General features: G+C 44.6%; 1 protein-coding gene across 2 annotated transcripts in view; it reads left to right on the top strand.

The window, feature by feature from the left end:
- WWC1 (WW and C2 domain containing 1) overlaps window positions 1-15,298 on the top strand; it is a 67,231-nt gene extending 51,933 nt beyond the window's left edge. For both annotated transcript variants that reach the window (XM_064724780.1, XM_064724781.1), the window contains exons 12-23: window positions 3,384-3,492; window positions 5,162-5,242; window positions 5,896-5,982; window positions 7,219-7,411; window positions 8,193-8,345; window positions 8,859-8,959; window positions 9,718-9,865; window positions 10,535-10,699; window positions 12,078-12,170; window positions 13,012-13,242; window positions 13,943-14,064; window positions 14,553-15,298. In XM_064724780.1, coding sequence (XP_064580850.1) covers window positions 3,384-3,492; window positions 5,162-5,242; window positions 5,896-5,982; window positions 7,219-7,411; window positions 8,193-8,345; window positions 8,859-8,959; window positions 9,718-9,865; window positions 10,535-10,699; window positions 12,078-12,170; window positions 13,012-13,242; window positions 13,943-14,064; window positions 14,553-14,619 — 1,550 coding nt within the window. In that variant the 3' untranslated portion in view covers window positions 14,620-15,298. The remainder of the gene's footprint in view (window positions 1-3,383; window positions 3,493-5,161; window positions 5,243-5,895; window positions 5,983-7,218; window positions 7,412-8,192; window positions 8,346-8,858; window positions 8,960-9,717; window positions 9,866-10,534; window positions 10,700-12,077; window positions 12,171-13,011; window positions 13,243-13,942; window positions 14,065-14,552) is intronic.
- Window positions 15,299-15,341: the final 43 nt, after the last annotated feature.

Consider the following 15,341-nt stretch of genomic DNA (forward strand, 5'->3'; position numbering starts at 1 on the left):
AAGCATGATAAAATAAGACATTTAGAGGTAGTGGATGTTCTCATATATGCATATGGCTTGTTGGTGGGTGGGAAGGGTTCATCCTTTTTTGGAATGGATGGGCTGAAGCAGTTGGCACAGGCAGGGCACAGTGCTAGGGCCTGTCTGAAGCCCTTGTGACTGTAGTTGGGTTAAATCCAACAAGGATTGAGTGAAAGGACAGGATTTGTAGCTGCAGCGAGGAAGAGCTTTAAAGGCAATATAAACTTGCAAGCTACAGTCCTGTGAACCAGCAGTACAGTTTGTTTCTGCTTTTTGTGGGATTATTGAACAGCCTGTGTGAATAAAGGGAACCAGTACCATATTATCACCACCTTCTGCATTAAGAAGCCTGACATTATCTAAAACACAATAAAAAACACAAGTGCAAATCTTCCCTTTGAGCTTCCATTTTCCTACAAGCAAGAGGTATTATGCATTTGAGTAGGAAACACTAATTATTCTTATTAGAACTGGATGCTGATTAGTTTTAACCTTTTTAGCTCTTCAAGATTTGCCAAGGCTGTTAAAGTGAAAGCTCAGGTGTTAAGCAGATTAAGTGATTACTGCTGTTAGCCAGTCAGCAGACAAAATAATCACCATAAGTAGTTTATTTCAGGGCAATAACGAGATGAGATTCCACTCCTGAGGCATTTTGGGGGTGGGGGCTCAGTGTAGCCCAAAATGCAGGGGCTGGCTCTGGGGTGGTCAGCCCTGGGCAAAGCACGCTCACGTGTTATGGAAGCAGAGCAGAACACTATCTGAGGGCTTTGCTGCTGCCTCCTGCTAGATCAGAACCTCCTCTGGCTTTGAGACTGAAATAAGGTTGCCTTTCTCACCTGAAGAACACCTGAGTGATTTAGGGGAAGCTTAGAGCAAAACCTGGGATCTGACAGGTCCAGCATTCTCTGATTAAATGGTCTGGATGTGAGGACAGTGCATGGCCTGGCTCTTCAAGGCCCATTGCAGGAAGAGAAGAGCAAACTTAAAATTCTTGATGTGATTGAAAAAATCCTTGAATCCACCACCGCAGTTAGTGTTATCCACCTGCTTGGAAAAATGGAGGAGAGTTGGGTCAGTTCTGAACTCTTCCATAAACTTTCTTATTAGTGTGATATCTCTTCAGAGACATAAGGCTAAAAGCTGAAAGTCCAAATCTTTTGTTAATTAGCTGCATGAAAAGGCTGAGCTTTCCAAGTCTTGCACAACCAGTAAGGAAGGGGGTGGCTGGAATTGTTGTCAGGGAGCCATTCATCTTTATTCAGCTTTACACTGCAGCACCCTGCTGTACAGAGCTCACTTCACTGTTGTGCACTTTCTGTACTCACCCCTTGGCCTGAGGTGCTGGGGGAGGTGGTCAGGAATGAGGCTTTCTGTGCTGGAATGACTCCATGGCTTTGGGAACTGAGGGAGAAAGAAAAGTTTGGTGTGTGGAGGCCAACCTGCAGTGCCTTTCCCAGGGAGCCAGTCCCATGGAAAGGTATTCCCAGAGCAGCATTTGGGGTGTAAAACTCAAAGAATCAGATTTAGGAATCAGCCAGTGGGGAAGAAGTTATTTTCCTATTAAAACCTTGGGCTAGGAGGTATGAAGGAGAACTGAGGAAAGAAGTTTTGACCCTGCCCACCACTCTAGCACAGCCTGTGATCCACAGCACTGCAGGAGCCTGGCCAGGAGAGAGGATGGATTAAACCGGGGATGCCAGTGTCAAATGGATCCCTTGGTTTCAGTTAATGACTGATACATTGTGTTACAGCTGCTAACTTCTGTTTATGTGGGGCCTCTGGACATTCTATTTCTGTCCAGTGGTTCCATGGGAGTACCAAGATGAGAAATGACATTTTTTGGTGTCAAAAAATCCAGAGATAAATGGGCCCAAAATGGCACAGGTGTCTCAGAGGATTGGAGTTACCTGTAGCACCCTCTGCTGTTGGCTTCCAAGTCCTTATGTCCTTACAAGTCCTTATGGTATTCCATAAGCCTTGCACACTTTTCCACCAGTTTATTCAAAGCTGGATTTAATTCTTTAAGTGGCTTTGTGAGACTGTGAAGAAAACAACACCAAAAAAAAAAAAAAAGAAAAAAAAGAAAAAACAAACTCAAACCCTAGAAAACCAACCAGAACCCAAACTTCCTTTGTAATAAAGGAAATAAGCATTGGAACCATATACTGGCTTGGGGGCATGTGCTTGTGTGAGTCTGTGGGAAAGAAGGATCACTTGTGAAAAACAAAAGCCCGTTGGAGAGGAGTGTGCTGCCCTGCTGCTGTGGGGCTCCAGCTGCTCCCCGGGTGCCACATGGCACTCCTCACTCTTGGAGCAGGTCTCCCACATCCCTGAGGGTGAGCCAAGAGCTGGGTACAGCCCAGCACTCGTTAGCCACACTGGCAGATGGAGCTCTCCAGACTCTTGGCTGCTGCTGCTCTCCACTGAAATGTTGAAAGATGCAGAATCTGCAGGTTTCCAGGGAGAACCTTTCTGTGTTTTGAAGCACAAGAAATCTATGTGAGATAACACCTCTGTGCAAAACTAGCTTCACCTTCTTTGGTTTCTCTTCCCTATCTACTTTTCCCTGTATTCCTGCATGTGACTGCTCTTTTGAATCCTATAAATCTCTTTCCATGTTCATCTTTTGGTCTTTCTGGACCTGCCTTTGTCCTGTGTACACAAACATTTGGATTTAGGTGGTGTTTTTTTTGCTGTTCCCCTCTTGGTATGAGCTCTGCAGGTGGGATGTGCAGCTGCACATGATGCATGGCTGGCCAGAGCCAGCTCAGCAGTGCTTGCCCAGCCCCTGCTCTCTGGAGTGATTGCTGCCTGCCTAAGGGTGCCTTGCAGTAGGAGCTGCTTTATTGGTCCATATTTATAAGTTCACTAGAATTTAGAAGTCCTGCTGCTTCTGAGTGTTGCTCATCATGTCATGGGTACCTCCCTGCCTTTCCAGGGCTTTGGAGGCCTCTCCTGGCATCTCCTGCAAGGACCCTTGCCCAGAGAGGTGCCAGGGCAAGCAGCTGTAACACACCTGTGTAATCTCAGCCCTCGCACTGCTGCAGGGCCCAGGGAATAAATGGGCACTCACTGTGCAATGAATCCCTCTCTTGACTCCACCACAAAGTCTATTCCTCCTGTTTTCCTGGGACTTTGTGTTCTTCAGGGCAGTTTGGCACATTCCCTCACTTCAAGGCCACCTTTGAGCCCAGCCTGCCCTACCTGTGTCCCCTGAGTCTCCAGAAATGTGCTGTTGCTTAACAATACCTGGCCGGGGAAAAAATGCGATTCAAGGGGAGGATAAGAAGAAAAGCTGCTGCTTATCCAGACAGTTTGTTTTCATTAACACCTGCTTTTGGTTTTCCTCTGTGCTTTCCTAGGTATAAACACAGCTGGAGGGACAGCTCTGAAGGTGGCAGGTGTGTCAGCTGCAGTGTCTGATGAATCTGTTGCTGGAGACAGCGGGGTGTACGAGGCATCTGTACAAAGGTAGACATCACATCTCTCTCCAGGACAAGCCAATGACTCAGCTTTGCCAAAAGTCACCTCCAATACTGCTAGTTATGACCTTTGTTTGTAATTTGATGGCTAAAGTTCTCAATCTCAGGTTGCTTAATACTTCTGAAAAAAGCTGTGAGCAGGTTGAATTTGATTATCAGAATGACCTATGCTTCCCATAATAGAAGCAGCTGAAAGGAAGCTCACAGGGAGATGTTTGAACAGCTGGCCTGTTTGTGGAGGTGCTGCTCAGCTCTGGGTGCTGCCTTGGCAGGGGCAAGTGGAGCCATCTGGGGTAGGAGGAAAGCTCCCCTCCTCTCAGTCAGTGACACCCCTCAGCCAACTTTGGGATGTTTAAGGAAGCACCTTGAAGTGCCTGATGGATGTGATGCAGTTCCCAAGTGCATGTGGATGTGATGCCCACAGGCCTTCTCCCACTGAGGGCACAGCTGGGAGTCACTGCTCTTGCTGGTTTTTTGGATTGTCTCTGGGGGCTTTGTCAAAATGTTCCCTGGAAGGGACTGATCTTACTGGTACCTGCATCTCATGTGGGTTTTCCTACTGCTTTTACTAGCATTCAGGTGAATTATAGGGTTGTTAGTTGCAAAACACAGCTGTAGAGGTGATATATCACTCATCTCAGATGCCCCCTGTTCATTAGTGATCTTCATTAATTCTCTGGATAAATTAGTAATTTTTATGTTTACAGCACAATTCATTTTGAGAAGGGAGTGCAGTCCTTCAGTAAACTGAGCTCCTGGGCCCAAGCAGTCAGAGTTGGGTGTCCCAGGGCCCTGTGTCCCTTCTGTGGGAGTGGAGAGGGGAGCGGGACAGCCACAGGAGGCATCCCATGCACACTCACATCTCTGATGCTAGTGTTGTTTGGGTTATCAGCTTGCCAGCCCCTGTGGTGCCTGCAGTGTCACTTTGGTGCCTGTCCAAGTGGTGAGGGTGGGATGAGCCACCCTCTGCAGCTGAAATGTAACGAAATGCAAGAGGGTGCTGAGCAGCAATGTGGAAAGCACTTAGGAGAGAAGAATGCTAATCCTGTTTTCGTGTGCTACAGCACAGCCTCTTGAGGCAATTAGACAATGAATGTAGTTTTGGGGACTTTCAGTGCATAAAACTTGGGAGGAGGAATACATTGGGAGGGAAATGATGCAGAATAGCTGTTTCCAGCAAGGCCAGTCAGTGTACTCTGTCACTTTTAATGTGCTTAAGAAAGTTTGATTTCTTAAAGAAACAAAGGAATTACTTAAATCTAATAAAAGTTGAGAATTTTTGCTGTCATGATGCAGGACAGGATTGCAGTTGTTAAGTCACATTTCTCTTGCTGGGCAGCCAGCCGTTTTTGCTAAAAACCAGTCAAGGGAACCCTTTAAAAATCCCCCACTGCCTTATTTTTGCAGTCTTTTGTGTGGCTTTTTTTTCTTTTGGCAGTGAAGAGGGAAGACATATGACTTTCTGCTGATAAGCACTGTAACACATACCTCTAAGGCTGATTGCACTTACTTCTTAAATGGGCTTTCTTTTAGCTGCTAATTTTACAAAATCCATATACCAAACCACTGAATGGAAGGGAAAAGATCTTGTATCACCTAAATGCAAACACTTCAATAAGAGGCAAATCAAATCCTTAATTGTTGTTGGTTCCTTTCAGACCGTGTGTGTCAGAAGTGATGGTGTTTGACAGTGATGATGCAGAAGCAGCTGGAACAGCCAAAGTGCAAATTGCAATGAGGTATGTGCAACATATTTTACTGGATTTGCCTTCCAGTGGGAAGAATGATAAATGGGATAGTGCTTTCTGTGCTGTTTTCTTCTTGTATCCTATAAGTATTAACTAACTGATGCCCTTTTTTAGTGGAATTAAGAATTACCCCACAGTAGTGGGTAATGTGTAGGAGGGCAGGCACAGAGACATCCTCCTTAAATGACTTCTTGGTAGTTAAGTGGGATTTGAAAAAAAGAAGTAGTACAAAACTCATTTGTCATGGCCATCCACAGCAAAAGGTTACTCATTACATCCTCACTGTTGTACTTCAAGTATTTTTACTTATAACTTTTCCATATTGCAGCCATTAAGGCCTCTCAAAAAATTACAGCTACAATGCAGCAATTTAACTAGACCTCAGGGAAAGCAGTGTGTGTTATTTCAAATCTACAGTCCTTTGTATCTGAACCCTTAAGTTCTGGACTGTTCTATATTCTGGATGTTCTGATAGCAAAACTTGATGTCATAGGAAACTGGTTTTGTTCTAAACTGTGGGCGAGTCATGGTTGCATTATAGTGTTATTTATAAATTTTTTGTATTGCTTGTGTGAAATACTCTGCCACAGAGTCCAAGGCAGAATTCTCTAATAATAATGCTTTTCTGTGTGTTTCTGATTCAGATATGATGACAAAAACAAACAATTTGCCATATTGGTCATCCAGCTGAGTAATGTTCCAGCACTGCTGTTGCAACAAGATCAAAAAGTGTAAGTGGGTGAAACAAACACACTTGATATATTTGAGTTGTATCCCAATGAGAATGAAAGGAAGATTGGCTTATGAGTTTTCACACTTATAAAAATTTACCTTTCCTGAAATGTTTCTATACATCATGTAGTGACACTTATGAACCAAAAAACCTGTAGACTGAATTAAGGGGCAATTTCTTCCTCAAGGAGTGAGGTTCTTAATTGTAGCAGTGACTTGAGCACCTGGATTGAGTGAAGAGGGAGAGTTTGCCTTGCTGCAGAACTCCCTGGACACCTGTACAGGATTGGGGAAATGTGCAGCTACTGCTAGACTCATTCCAAACACAAGGTCTTTAAACTCAGCTGTGTGCTGAATAAGCTGACAAAAATTGGATTCATTTTTGCTGTTCCTACCCATAGAAGGGTGTGAGCAGTGTGACAGGTTGCACAGATGTAAACAACCATGTAAAACAGGATCCATGATGTCTGAGTATGAGGTCCAGAAGGATGAAGTCTGTGGCAGCTCCTGCCACTTCACATCTCTGACACTGTGACAAGATGTTCCTTTCTTCTCAGTTGACTGCAGCTCCAGAGAACAGGAAAGGACAGCTGTGGGTGTATCACTTGTGGGTTTCTCTGGGTCTGGATTGAAGGCACTTGAGATGGTAGTTCATGTTCAGACTCAGGTTTTATTATTTCTTATCAGTAAAACAGTCTCACTGCTGTGAGTTCAGCAGCTTTTCATTAGAAGGCACAGAATGGCCAACAGTCTCTCGTTACAAGGTCTTTTAAGACTAAACTATCCAATTAAGAACTGACACCTGGATTATTTTCCCTTTTAACGCAATAACTGATCCCAAAGAGCCCCCAATGTGGACTTTTCTGCCCAATTACAAAATGCCACCCAAACCCATGAAGAAGAAGGAAGAAGAAGAAACCCAAGATGACACCCTGTGCCCTCCATCTTGCTTCCATCCACAACATACTAAAAATCCCCAAAACCTAAATTTCTCACCAAGTGATACACCTACACTGCTCTCTATAATGTATTTTGTGGATTCTAGTCTATCTTGAAGTCTGGGAAACTTTCTCCATGGATGAGTGTCAGAGTCAGTGCTGTCCTGGGGGTCAGGGCACCCCAGAGCAGACACAGAAATATTCCCTGTGGTGCCCTGGGTTTGCACAGAGCAGGCTGACTCTCGGTGAGTGTTTTGGAGCTGCACAGGGCAGAGCTGAGCGCAGTGTGTCCCACAGGAACATCCGTGTGGCCGTGCTGCCCTGCTCGGAGAGCACGAGCTGCCTGTTCCGCACGCGGCCTGTGGACGCTGCCGACAGCCTGCTGTACAACGAGCTCTTCTGCGTCTCCATCTCCTACCCAGCGCTGCGCCAGAAGACACTGAGAGTTGATGTTTGCACTGTAGATAAGTCTCACCTTGAAGAATGTTTGGTGAGTATCCAGCTCTGTTTCAATAACTCTGTGTTTGTTTCCTCTTTTTAATCAGACACGATGTTGCACTCCTGAGGTATGGCAATTTCTGTGAAAGCCTTCCTGATAATCTTTAGCTATGTGGTCTCTCCCCCACAGCGTTCTTTGCAATGGCAATTTCCATCAGGAAAAACAGTTATGAGATAAATGTTTTGTTACAGAACTACCTTGTCAGATCACTAGATATTTCTCCTTCATGATCTGATGTCAAACTCTAACTAGTTTTCTTCCTTTTGGAAACATTTGTGGTATTGCAATTGAGAACAAATTACTTTGGTTTTGGATACATTAGGTTGTGTACTAAATGTAATTTCTAAAAAATGACAAGGCAGATGAAGAGAAATGAGATATAGAAAGCTAAAACATCTCAGTTTTGGCAGTGATTTTTGTCAGCCTTGCAAATTTCTTGAAAGGGAGTCATCCTCTCCTGTTCCTTTCTCTTTGAACTCTGGCTGTAATTTCTCCCTCCTGCAGTAGCACTGTTTTTACTTCTGGATTCTTGTACAGTGAAGCTGTAGTGAAACACTTGCTACTTACATTGGAAGCCCTTGGCAATGCTAAAAATAATTAAACATAAAGCATTACTAGTGGTGTTGAAATGAGATAAACAGGCAGTTTTTCTTTTTGTTGAATTTGCCAAAATTAATCAGTCCTAGATTTTCACTCTGATTTTTTTTTTCTGACTGGTGTGGTAGCTGTTCATTTTAGTATTACACTAAAACTCTGTTTTTGCTCTCAATAGGGTGGAGCACAAATTAGCCTTGCTGAAATATGCAGATCCGGAGAGAAATCAACCCGTTGGTACAACCTCCTTAGTTATAAATATCAGCAGAAGCAAAACAGGAAAAGTAAACAAGGAAACAGCCACTCTGAACTACCCTGCACTGAAAAAACAGTAAGAACAGCTGCTTCAATTGAACAAATCTCTTCTAAACAGGACTAGCAAGAGGGTTTGTGTAGCTGTTACTATAGAGAAGGCTGGTGTGTTTATATTTACAATTTGACGGTGTTGTTAAGTGCAGCAAAATAATTAACTTGTTGATTCCAGAAATGCCGTTGTCCTGGGCTAAACACTTACTGAAATCTCTGCTCAGGAAGCTGAGGGATGAGTGAGTGATGTGTGAGCTCCAGCCTTCCTGCAGTGCTGCCATGAACTGGCTGGGCAGGTCAAGGCACAGTTGGCACATGCAGGGCACAGAGGGTGCTCAGCCTGGAGCTGCACAGCTGCACGGGCTGGGGGAGCTGGGCCAGCTGTGCCCATGGGGCTGCTCTGAGCTGGGGCTGCTCTGAGCTGGGGCTGCTCTGGGGCTGCTCTGGGGCTGCTCTGGGGCCCTTCTCACCACACAGGCTGGGCACTCTGCACTCTCTCAGAGTCATTGCTTCACCAAAAGCCTCTTTCTCTCCTCAGGACTCTGTCTCAGCACTCTTAGAGCAGACAGCTGTTGAACTGGAAGCTGTGGAGAAGAAACTGGAGGAAAGCAGAAGCACTTTAACTAGTGGAGAGAGCTGGTAGGTGCCATCCTGCCATCTTCTTGTGAAGTTATCAGAGCATTTGGGTGCAGAGGAAAAAGCAGATTATACTGAGCTGTGGGAGGCTTCTTCTTCTGCTGTTTTGGTGAAAAATCCTGTTTCTTCTGGAGGTTGTGCTTAGAAAATGAGAACAAAACTGATAAATGTTGAAAATTGTCAGTAGCACTATGTTAATTTTGTTATTTGTACAGTCTTCTATGGATGCCCTGAAAATTCCCCTCTGTGGTGCAAGGCTTTGCTTGAATTTTAATGTGGCTGTTCTTTATATGGTTCAAATTCAGATTTCCTTAGAGAAGTCCAACATTTGAAATAGAAAGCAAGCCTGACCAATGGGATTGATGGAGCAGCCTGCTGTGAGTTCAAAGCAGCTGAAAAGAGTGTTGAAACAGTGCTTCAATTTTGTCCAGTACCACTTTTTCACTAAGATTAATGGCATCCTGAGAGCTCCCCTCAAGATGCACTTGCCTTAAACTTAAAACACATGGCTGAACCCTTATCTTGCTTCTTTTGAAGCCAGGTCAGGATGAAGTTTTTGGCAGTAATGTGGTCTTCTGGTGCAGCTTCTCTCCTTTCTAAGCCTGTGTTTGTGTAATCTCAGTGGCTGCAGGGCCTGTCAGGCACACCTGGCTGCCGTGGGGACGTGTTCCTGTCCAGCAGCTTACAGGAGGTACCAGAGGCTCCAGCACCAGAGTGTTGTCCACAACAGGCCAGTTCAATAACAGAGCTGTTCTTTCCAGGCCAGATGAAGAGGTTCCTGACCTGGAAGAACAGGATGAGATTAGTGAAAATGAAGCAGAGGAGGAGGAAGAATTCTGTGCTGGAAAATCGCTGTGGGATACAGAAGAAAGTCTGAATTCCCAGCTGCACACAGAGACAGCAGTGAAGGTACAGTCAAGGGCCTTTTGAGCAGAAAGATGATTTAAGCTTCCCATTGCTCAGCTGACTGGGTTGCTGCTGAGCTGAGCAAGGCTACAGCAGTTATTTGGAAGTTCACCATTGATGATTAATTGTTTATCTACCTGAAATCTTTGTAAATACCTCTGTGTGACCATTTTGTCCCGCAGTTAGTACAGCACCTTTTCATGCCTTGTCTTTGCTGCTCATGAAAACTGTTTTAATTAATGTGACAGTAGTTTTGACCTTGTTCAATTCTGAATATAGCTGTAGTCAAACAGGGGTGTGCTGTACACAGCTCTCTCTGTGCATTGATTTGAATCTTTGCTGCAGATGCACAACAAGATAATGGTCTTTAAAATCCTACCTGCTCTCTGTGGGATTGCCAGGTCACAGTGATGTGTGGATGCACAGGCAAAGCCCATTGGAATCAGCTGTGTTGTACAGCAGTCAGTGGGTGCAGAGCCCTTAGGGAGCAATCCAGTTAATGAGCAGAGCTCCAGGAGTGAAGTGTCAGGGAATGCTGCATGAGAGGGGCTGAAGAATGTCTGGGTTTGAATGCAGCAAGCACAGACGTGGCACAGGTGGCTGTCACACAGCCCTGGGGGTGTCCTGGGCACATGGAAAGCTGGCATTGACACTGCTCTGTGTGTCTTTCAGGTGGATAAAGAGACCAACACAGAGAGCCCTGCACAGTCCTCGACTGTAGTTCGTCCAAAAGACAAAAGAGCAGCAAATCCACCCCAAAGTCAGTTTGTCAGGGGCAGCACCATCATCCGCTCCAAAACATTTTCCCCAGGACCACAGAGTCAGTACGTGTGTCGGGTAAGGAGAGTGAAACCTGAGCTTCTGAGTGCTTGTCTTCACTCACTCTGTATTCCTCACAGAAACCCAACAGGGCTTTCTTCTCTCCCCCTCTGACTTCAGAAGTTGCTCTGCCCTCACCTCCTGGACAGTATCTTGCCTAGGAACTAACAGCATTAAGCACAAATTTATCAGATATATATGTGCACATATATTTGTGGCATGTGCAGCTTGTTGAGATGCCCAGACCTACCTGGAAGGGCTGCTGTAAGACAGTGATGAATAAGCTGCATATTAAACAATTTCCTGCTGCTTGAAGTGTTCTGTGCTAACTCAGTTAGCTCTGTCCACCTGACTTGAGATGAGGTGAACATAAATCCTTGATAGAAATGGAAAGGTAAGTACCTGATATCATCAGCAAAAAAACTGTGGAAGCCTGAAAGTCAGCAGTGTGCCTTGTGTGAAGGTAACTGAACAGCCCATGTGTTGGGTCAGATGTCACTTCCCCTGCTTTGAAATGTTTGTTCACAATTATTTCCTGAATTGAGGGTCAGAATAGACTATAAATATCTCATCTTGTCAGAATAGACTATAAATATCTCATCTTTTAAGTGGAATTGGCAAACAAGCAAGCACTGTCTTTTACCACACATGACCTGTCCCAATGGGCAAGCCCTTAATGCAGCTGGGCCAGATTTGCTGTGTGGGTTCTCCCTGGTTCAGCAGCAGGTGCTTCCAGAGGAACAAACCCTACTCATTCTGCAGAAGTGGCCTGTGCTGGAGTGGTACAGTACATGTAGATCTTGAGAAGGGACATGAGAATGGAATTTAAATCAAATCCTGCTTGAGCTGAGCTCTTTGTAAGGGTCTGCAGACAACCACAAAACAAGGCAACATTGCAACTCTTCAGCTGATAATATCAGGGGGAGAGTTTTCAGGTAAACTTGCCTCTTCCACCAATAGCTTAAAATGCAGGTTATAGAAAGATACAGATTAGAGAAAGCAGAAATGTCTAATAAAATAGTCCCATGCTTTACATATGCTAGGAAAGAGTATTATTATTGTTGTTATTACTACTTATAGTTTATTTTTCTGGGCTGTTTTGCCCAGCCTAGTTACTTGCACAGGAGGAGAGCAGTGTGGCAGTCCCATATCATAGCTTAACTTGATGTCTCTCTTTGCACACAGCCTATTCCCAAAAAGGGACAGAGTTCAAGGCTTGTGGCAGGGTCTGGCTGTGCCAGTGCATGTTGTGTACTCAGGCTGGGGTGACAGCTCTCTGCCTTTCACAAAACTTCATAGTTCTGCTTACAGCAACCTCTGGTCTTGCTGGCAGTGTGTGTATGCAGTGCTTGTGTTTCTTTCATGAAAGATTTGTGGTTTTCACCTTGCTTTTCAGCTGAATCGCAGTGATAGTGACAGTTCCACACTCTCCAAAAAGCCTCCCTTCGTGCGGAATGCGATGGAGAGACGAAGTGTCAGAGTGAAACGGGTAAGAACATCACCACTTTTATTTTCCTCTAACACAGGCACGTGCAAAAATCATAAAACTGTTTTGAAAGAAAAATTTGCAAATATAAATCAGTTGCCACAGGCTTTCATTCACAACCTTTTCTTTGTGTGCGAGAAGTCTCTCGAGGATTCTTTGAAATATCAGATTATGACAGGAACGTTTAAGTTAGAACTCAATTAAAACATTTAATGTAGGAAAATGGTTCCTGGTATTTCCCATCTTGTCAGAGAAGTAGCACAAACAGTTTTGCTGTGTTTATTGTTGTGAGATTCTTAAGTATTGATAATAAATTTGAGGAGCTGGAAAAGCTGAGAATGATGTCCCAGGTGACCCTGTTGTAGTGATGCCATGGCACTCATTAAACCCCTGTGCCCATTTGATGGCAATCACTAAAATTCCCCCAGGATACTGACACTGAACTGCTAAGGAGATGGTTTTCTTGGGACAGCTTGTGTTTGAAACTAGCAGAAGGCAATATGTTACTGGAAAAAGGAATCACAGGTTTTTCTGCAGCACTGTGGATTCATCTGGAGATGAGACATTAAACTTAGGAGGAAGGTGTGCAAGCAAGACTTGTTCAATTTGGAAATGCTGCCAAGGGAGAACTTGAGTGGAAGCACAGAAATGAAAACACTTATCTATAAGAATTCCTTGAGTTTGTGGTATCTGTCTCAAGACAGACTGGAAAGCAGGATCAATAGAGATGGTTTGTGTGAAAAGAAGCATTAGAAAGATGGGTCTCACGATGTGTTTGGCACTTTGTGGGTGGAGTGGTTGGGACAATTCTCCTCTGTGTGCTCACACACCCCTTCTCTCCCAGCCTTCAATCAAGGCCTTCGGTACCGAGCGCCTGATCCGCACCTCGCTGGACCTGGAGCTGGACCTGCAGGCTTCCAAAACCTGGCACGACCAGCTGGTTCAGGAGATCTCAGTGCTGAGGGAACTGAAGGAACAGCTGGAACAAGCTCAAAGTCAGGGTGAAAAGGAGTTGCCACAGTGGGTGAAGGATGATGAGAGGTTTCGACTGCTGCTGAGGCTTGTGGAGAAACGAGTGAGTCATACCTGCCTTGGGGTTTCATTCCACTCGGTGGAGAAATTTTGGGAACAGGAGACTTTGGACAGTCTGTAAATGAAGCCTGAGCACTGTTAGTCACTCATGTCTGCCACGTATGGCTCTATCAAGCTGTTAGTCCTGAGCACTTTCATTCACCAGCAGAGAGATTTGCTGCCCTAGCAGAGGTGTGAATACGACAAGTCACAGATGCCATCTGTTGTGCCAAGTGTGTGCCCCCAGTGTGCAGGAGGTGTGGTGTGTGGTGGTTGGCACTTACCTTCCTCTACATCACACCCTCCCCCATGCACAGGGCTCCTTCTCAGCTTCTGGGATTTCTCAGCACCTCTGCTGGCACCAGGCAGAGACCAGGCTATGCTGGCACCAGGTGTAGGAGGCAGGTGGTGTGAGGGGCTCTGTGGGATGCTGTGTGTGCTGATCTTCTGCCTTAAAAGATCTGTCAAGGTACAAAGAGAGAACTGACAGAAGCCATTATTCTTACCACAAGCAGGAAGGACACCTTACAAAAAGCTCTCTCCCTTAGAATGGTTAGTTGTCAAGCTGCAGTTTAGCTTCTGTGGCTTGTGGCTTCCAAAGTCAAAGTTTCCAGACCCCTCAGACCTACAGCTGAAATGGAGGTCAGTTAGGATAAGAAATTCCTCCTGGAAACACAAACAATTCTTCTCCATTATTCATTTAGGTGCAAAATCCAGAGCACAAGTGTGAGCTCAAGGCTGATAAAATGATGAGAGCTGCTGCCAAGGATGTCCACAGGCTGCGAGGGCAGAGTCGAAAGGAGCCTCTGGAAGTGCAGTCATTCAGGTAATCCTAGGTAAAGGGGAGGAAAAATGGACTACTACCATGATTTCTCTGTGGGTGACTGAGATGCTGATGAGGAAGACTGATCTCTGCAGAAGCTGTTAACTGTTTTGCCTAAATAACAGCTTCTGTATTTTCATATCCAAGTATAAGGTCTGACTCAGGGGAATTAATTGCAGCACTGCACATGATCAAAGCAACCAGCATTCTCCAAGTCATTCCCTACCTGGCAACAAATTCTGTAACACAGAAGCAGCCCTTTGCTTCCTTAAGTAACAGACCCAGAAAAGAAAAAGCCCTGAGCCCTTTTGAAGTGGCTTTTGCTAAGGTCAGTATTGTGGGTTTAACTCATGTCTGATAAGTAAATAAAAGGTGTAGATTGTGAGAGGATGTACATCTGCTCCCTATGGGGACAGCTGGTGGGGTAAATTGTCGTGTGGACATTTCTGGCAGAATTTCTGTTGCATTAACAACTAATCATCTTTTTTCAGAGAGAAAATGGCATTTTTCACACGGCCAAGAATAAACATCCCAACGCTCTCTGCGGATGATGTGTGATCACCATAAAGTATTTGCTTTCTGGACAATTCTACAAATGCAGATTGGGTTTTGAAGTTATTTATGTGGTATTATGAAGGTACCAAGGCATTTGTATATTAGAGCTTTTGTCAGTATGTGGATGTTTTGAAGATTTTTAGGTTAAAGTTATATCATCACAGAAACCAGCATTAAAGTGACAAGATTGTATAGTTTGTATATTTAGGAATGTATTTTTGGGAAATAGAATTTTAAATAAGAACAAAATGCAGCGTAAGGTGCTGTTATTCTTAAATAATGCTGTTTAGACTTTTTGTACAGCTCTACCTTTTAGAGGTTTTACTGCAATAAAATGAATTTGAAGGAACCTCACCCCTACCTTCTATGATGTTCTGCATCAGACTCTCCTCTGAGTGATGTATTTTGTACCCTGTGGGGAATGCTGGGAGCCAGCTGGGACTCCCAAGTGCTGTGAACGAATTCTCTGTGAGCTGTGAAGCATTTGTGTTTCCTGCCAGGTCATAAAAGTAGGTGTGAAGTTCAGAATACTTGCACTTTTAACGTTTGTACTACAGCTCATGTCTGTAATGGGTCTGTTAAGGTAACGTGGGGAGCCCATTGAAACCACTGCTGTGGGAGGAGGGCTGCAGGTTTAAAGTCCATTTTAGGTTTTTCCAATAAAGTGACCTTTCTGGACAAACCTGCCTTCTTGTTTTTTGTCTTGAGTGAATCTTCTCATCCCC

The sequence above is a fragment of the Zonotrichia leucophrys genome, chromosome 13, assembly GCF_028769735.1.
Source record: "Zonotrichia leucophrys gambelii isolate GWCS_2022_RI chromosome 13, RI_Zleu_2.0, whole genome shotgun sequence".
NCBI lineage: Eukaryota > Metazoa > Chordata > Aves > Passeriformes > Passerellidae > Zonotrichia > Zonotrichia leucophrys.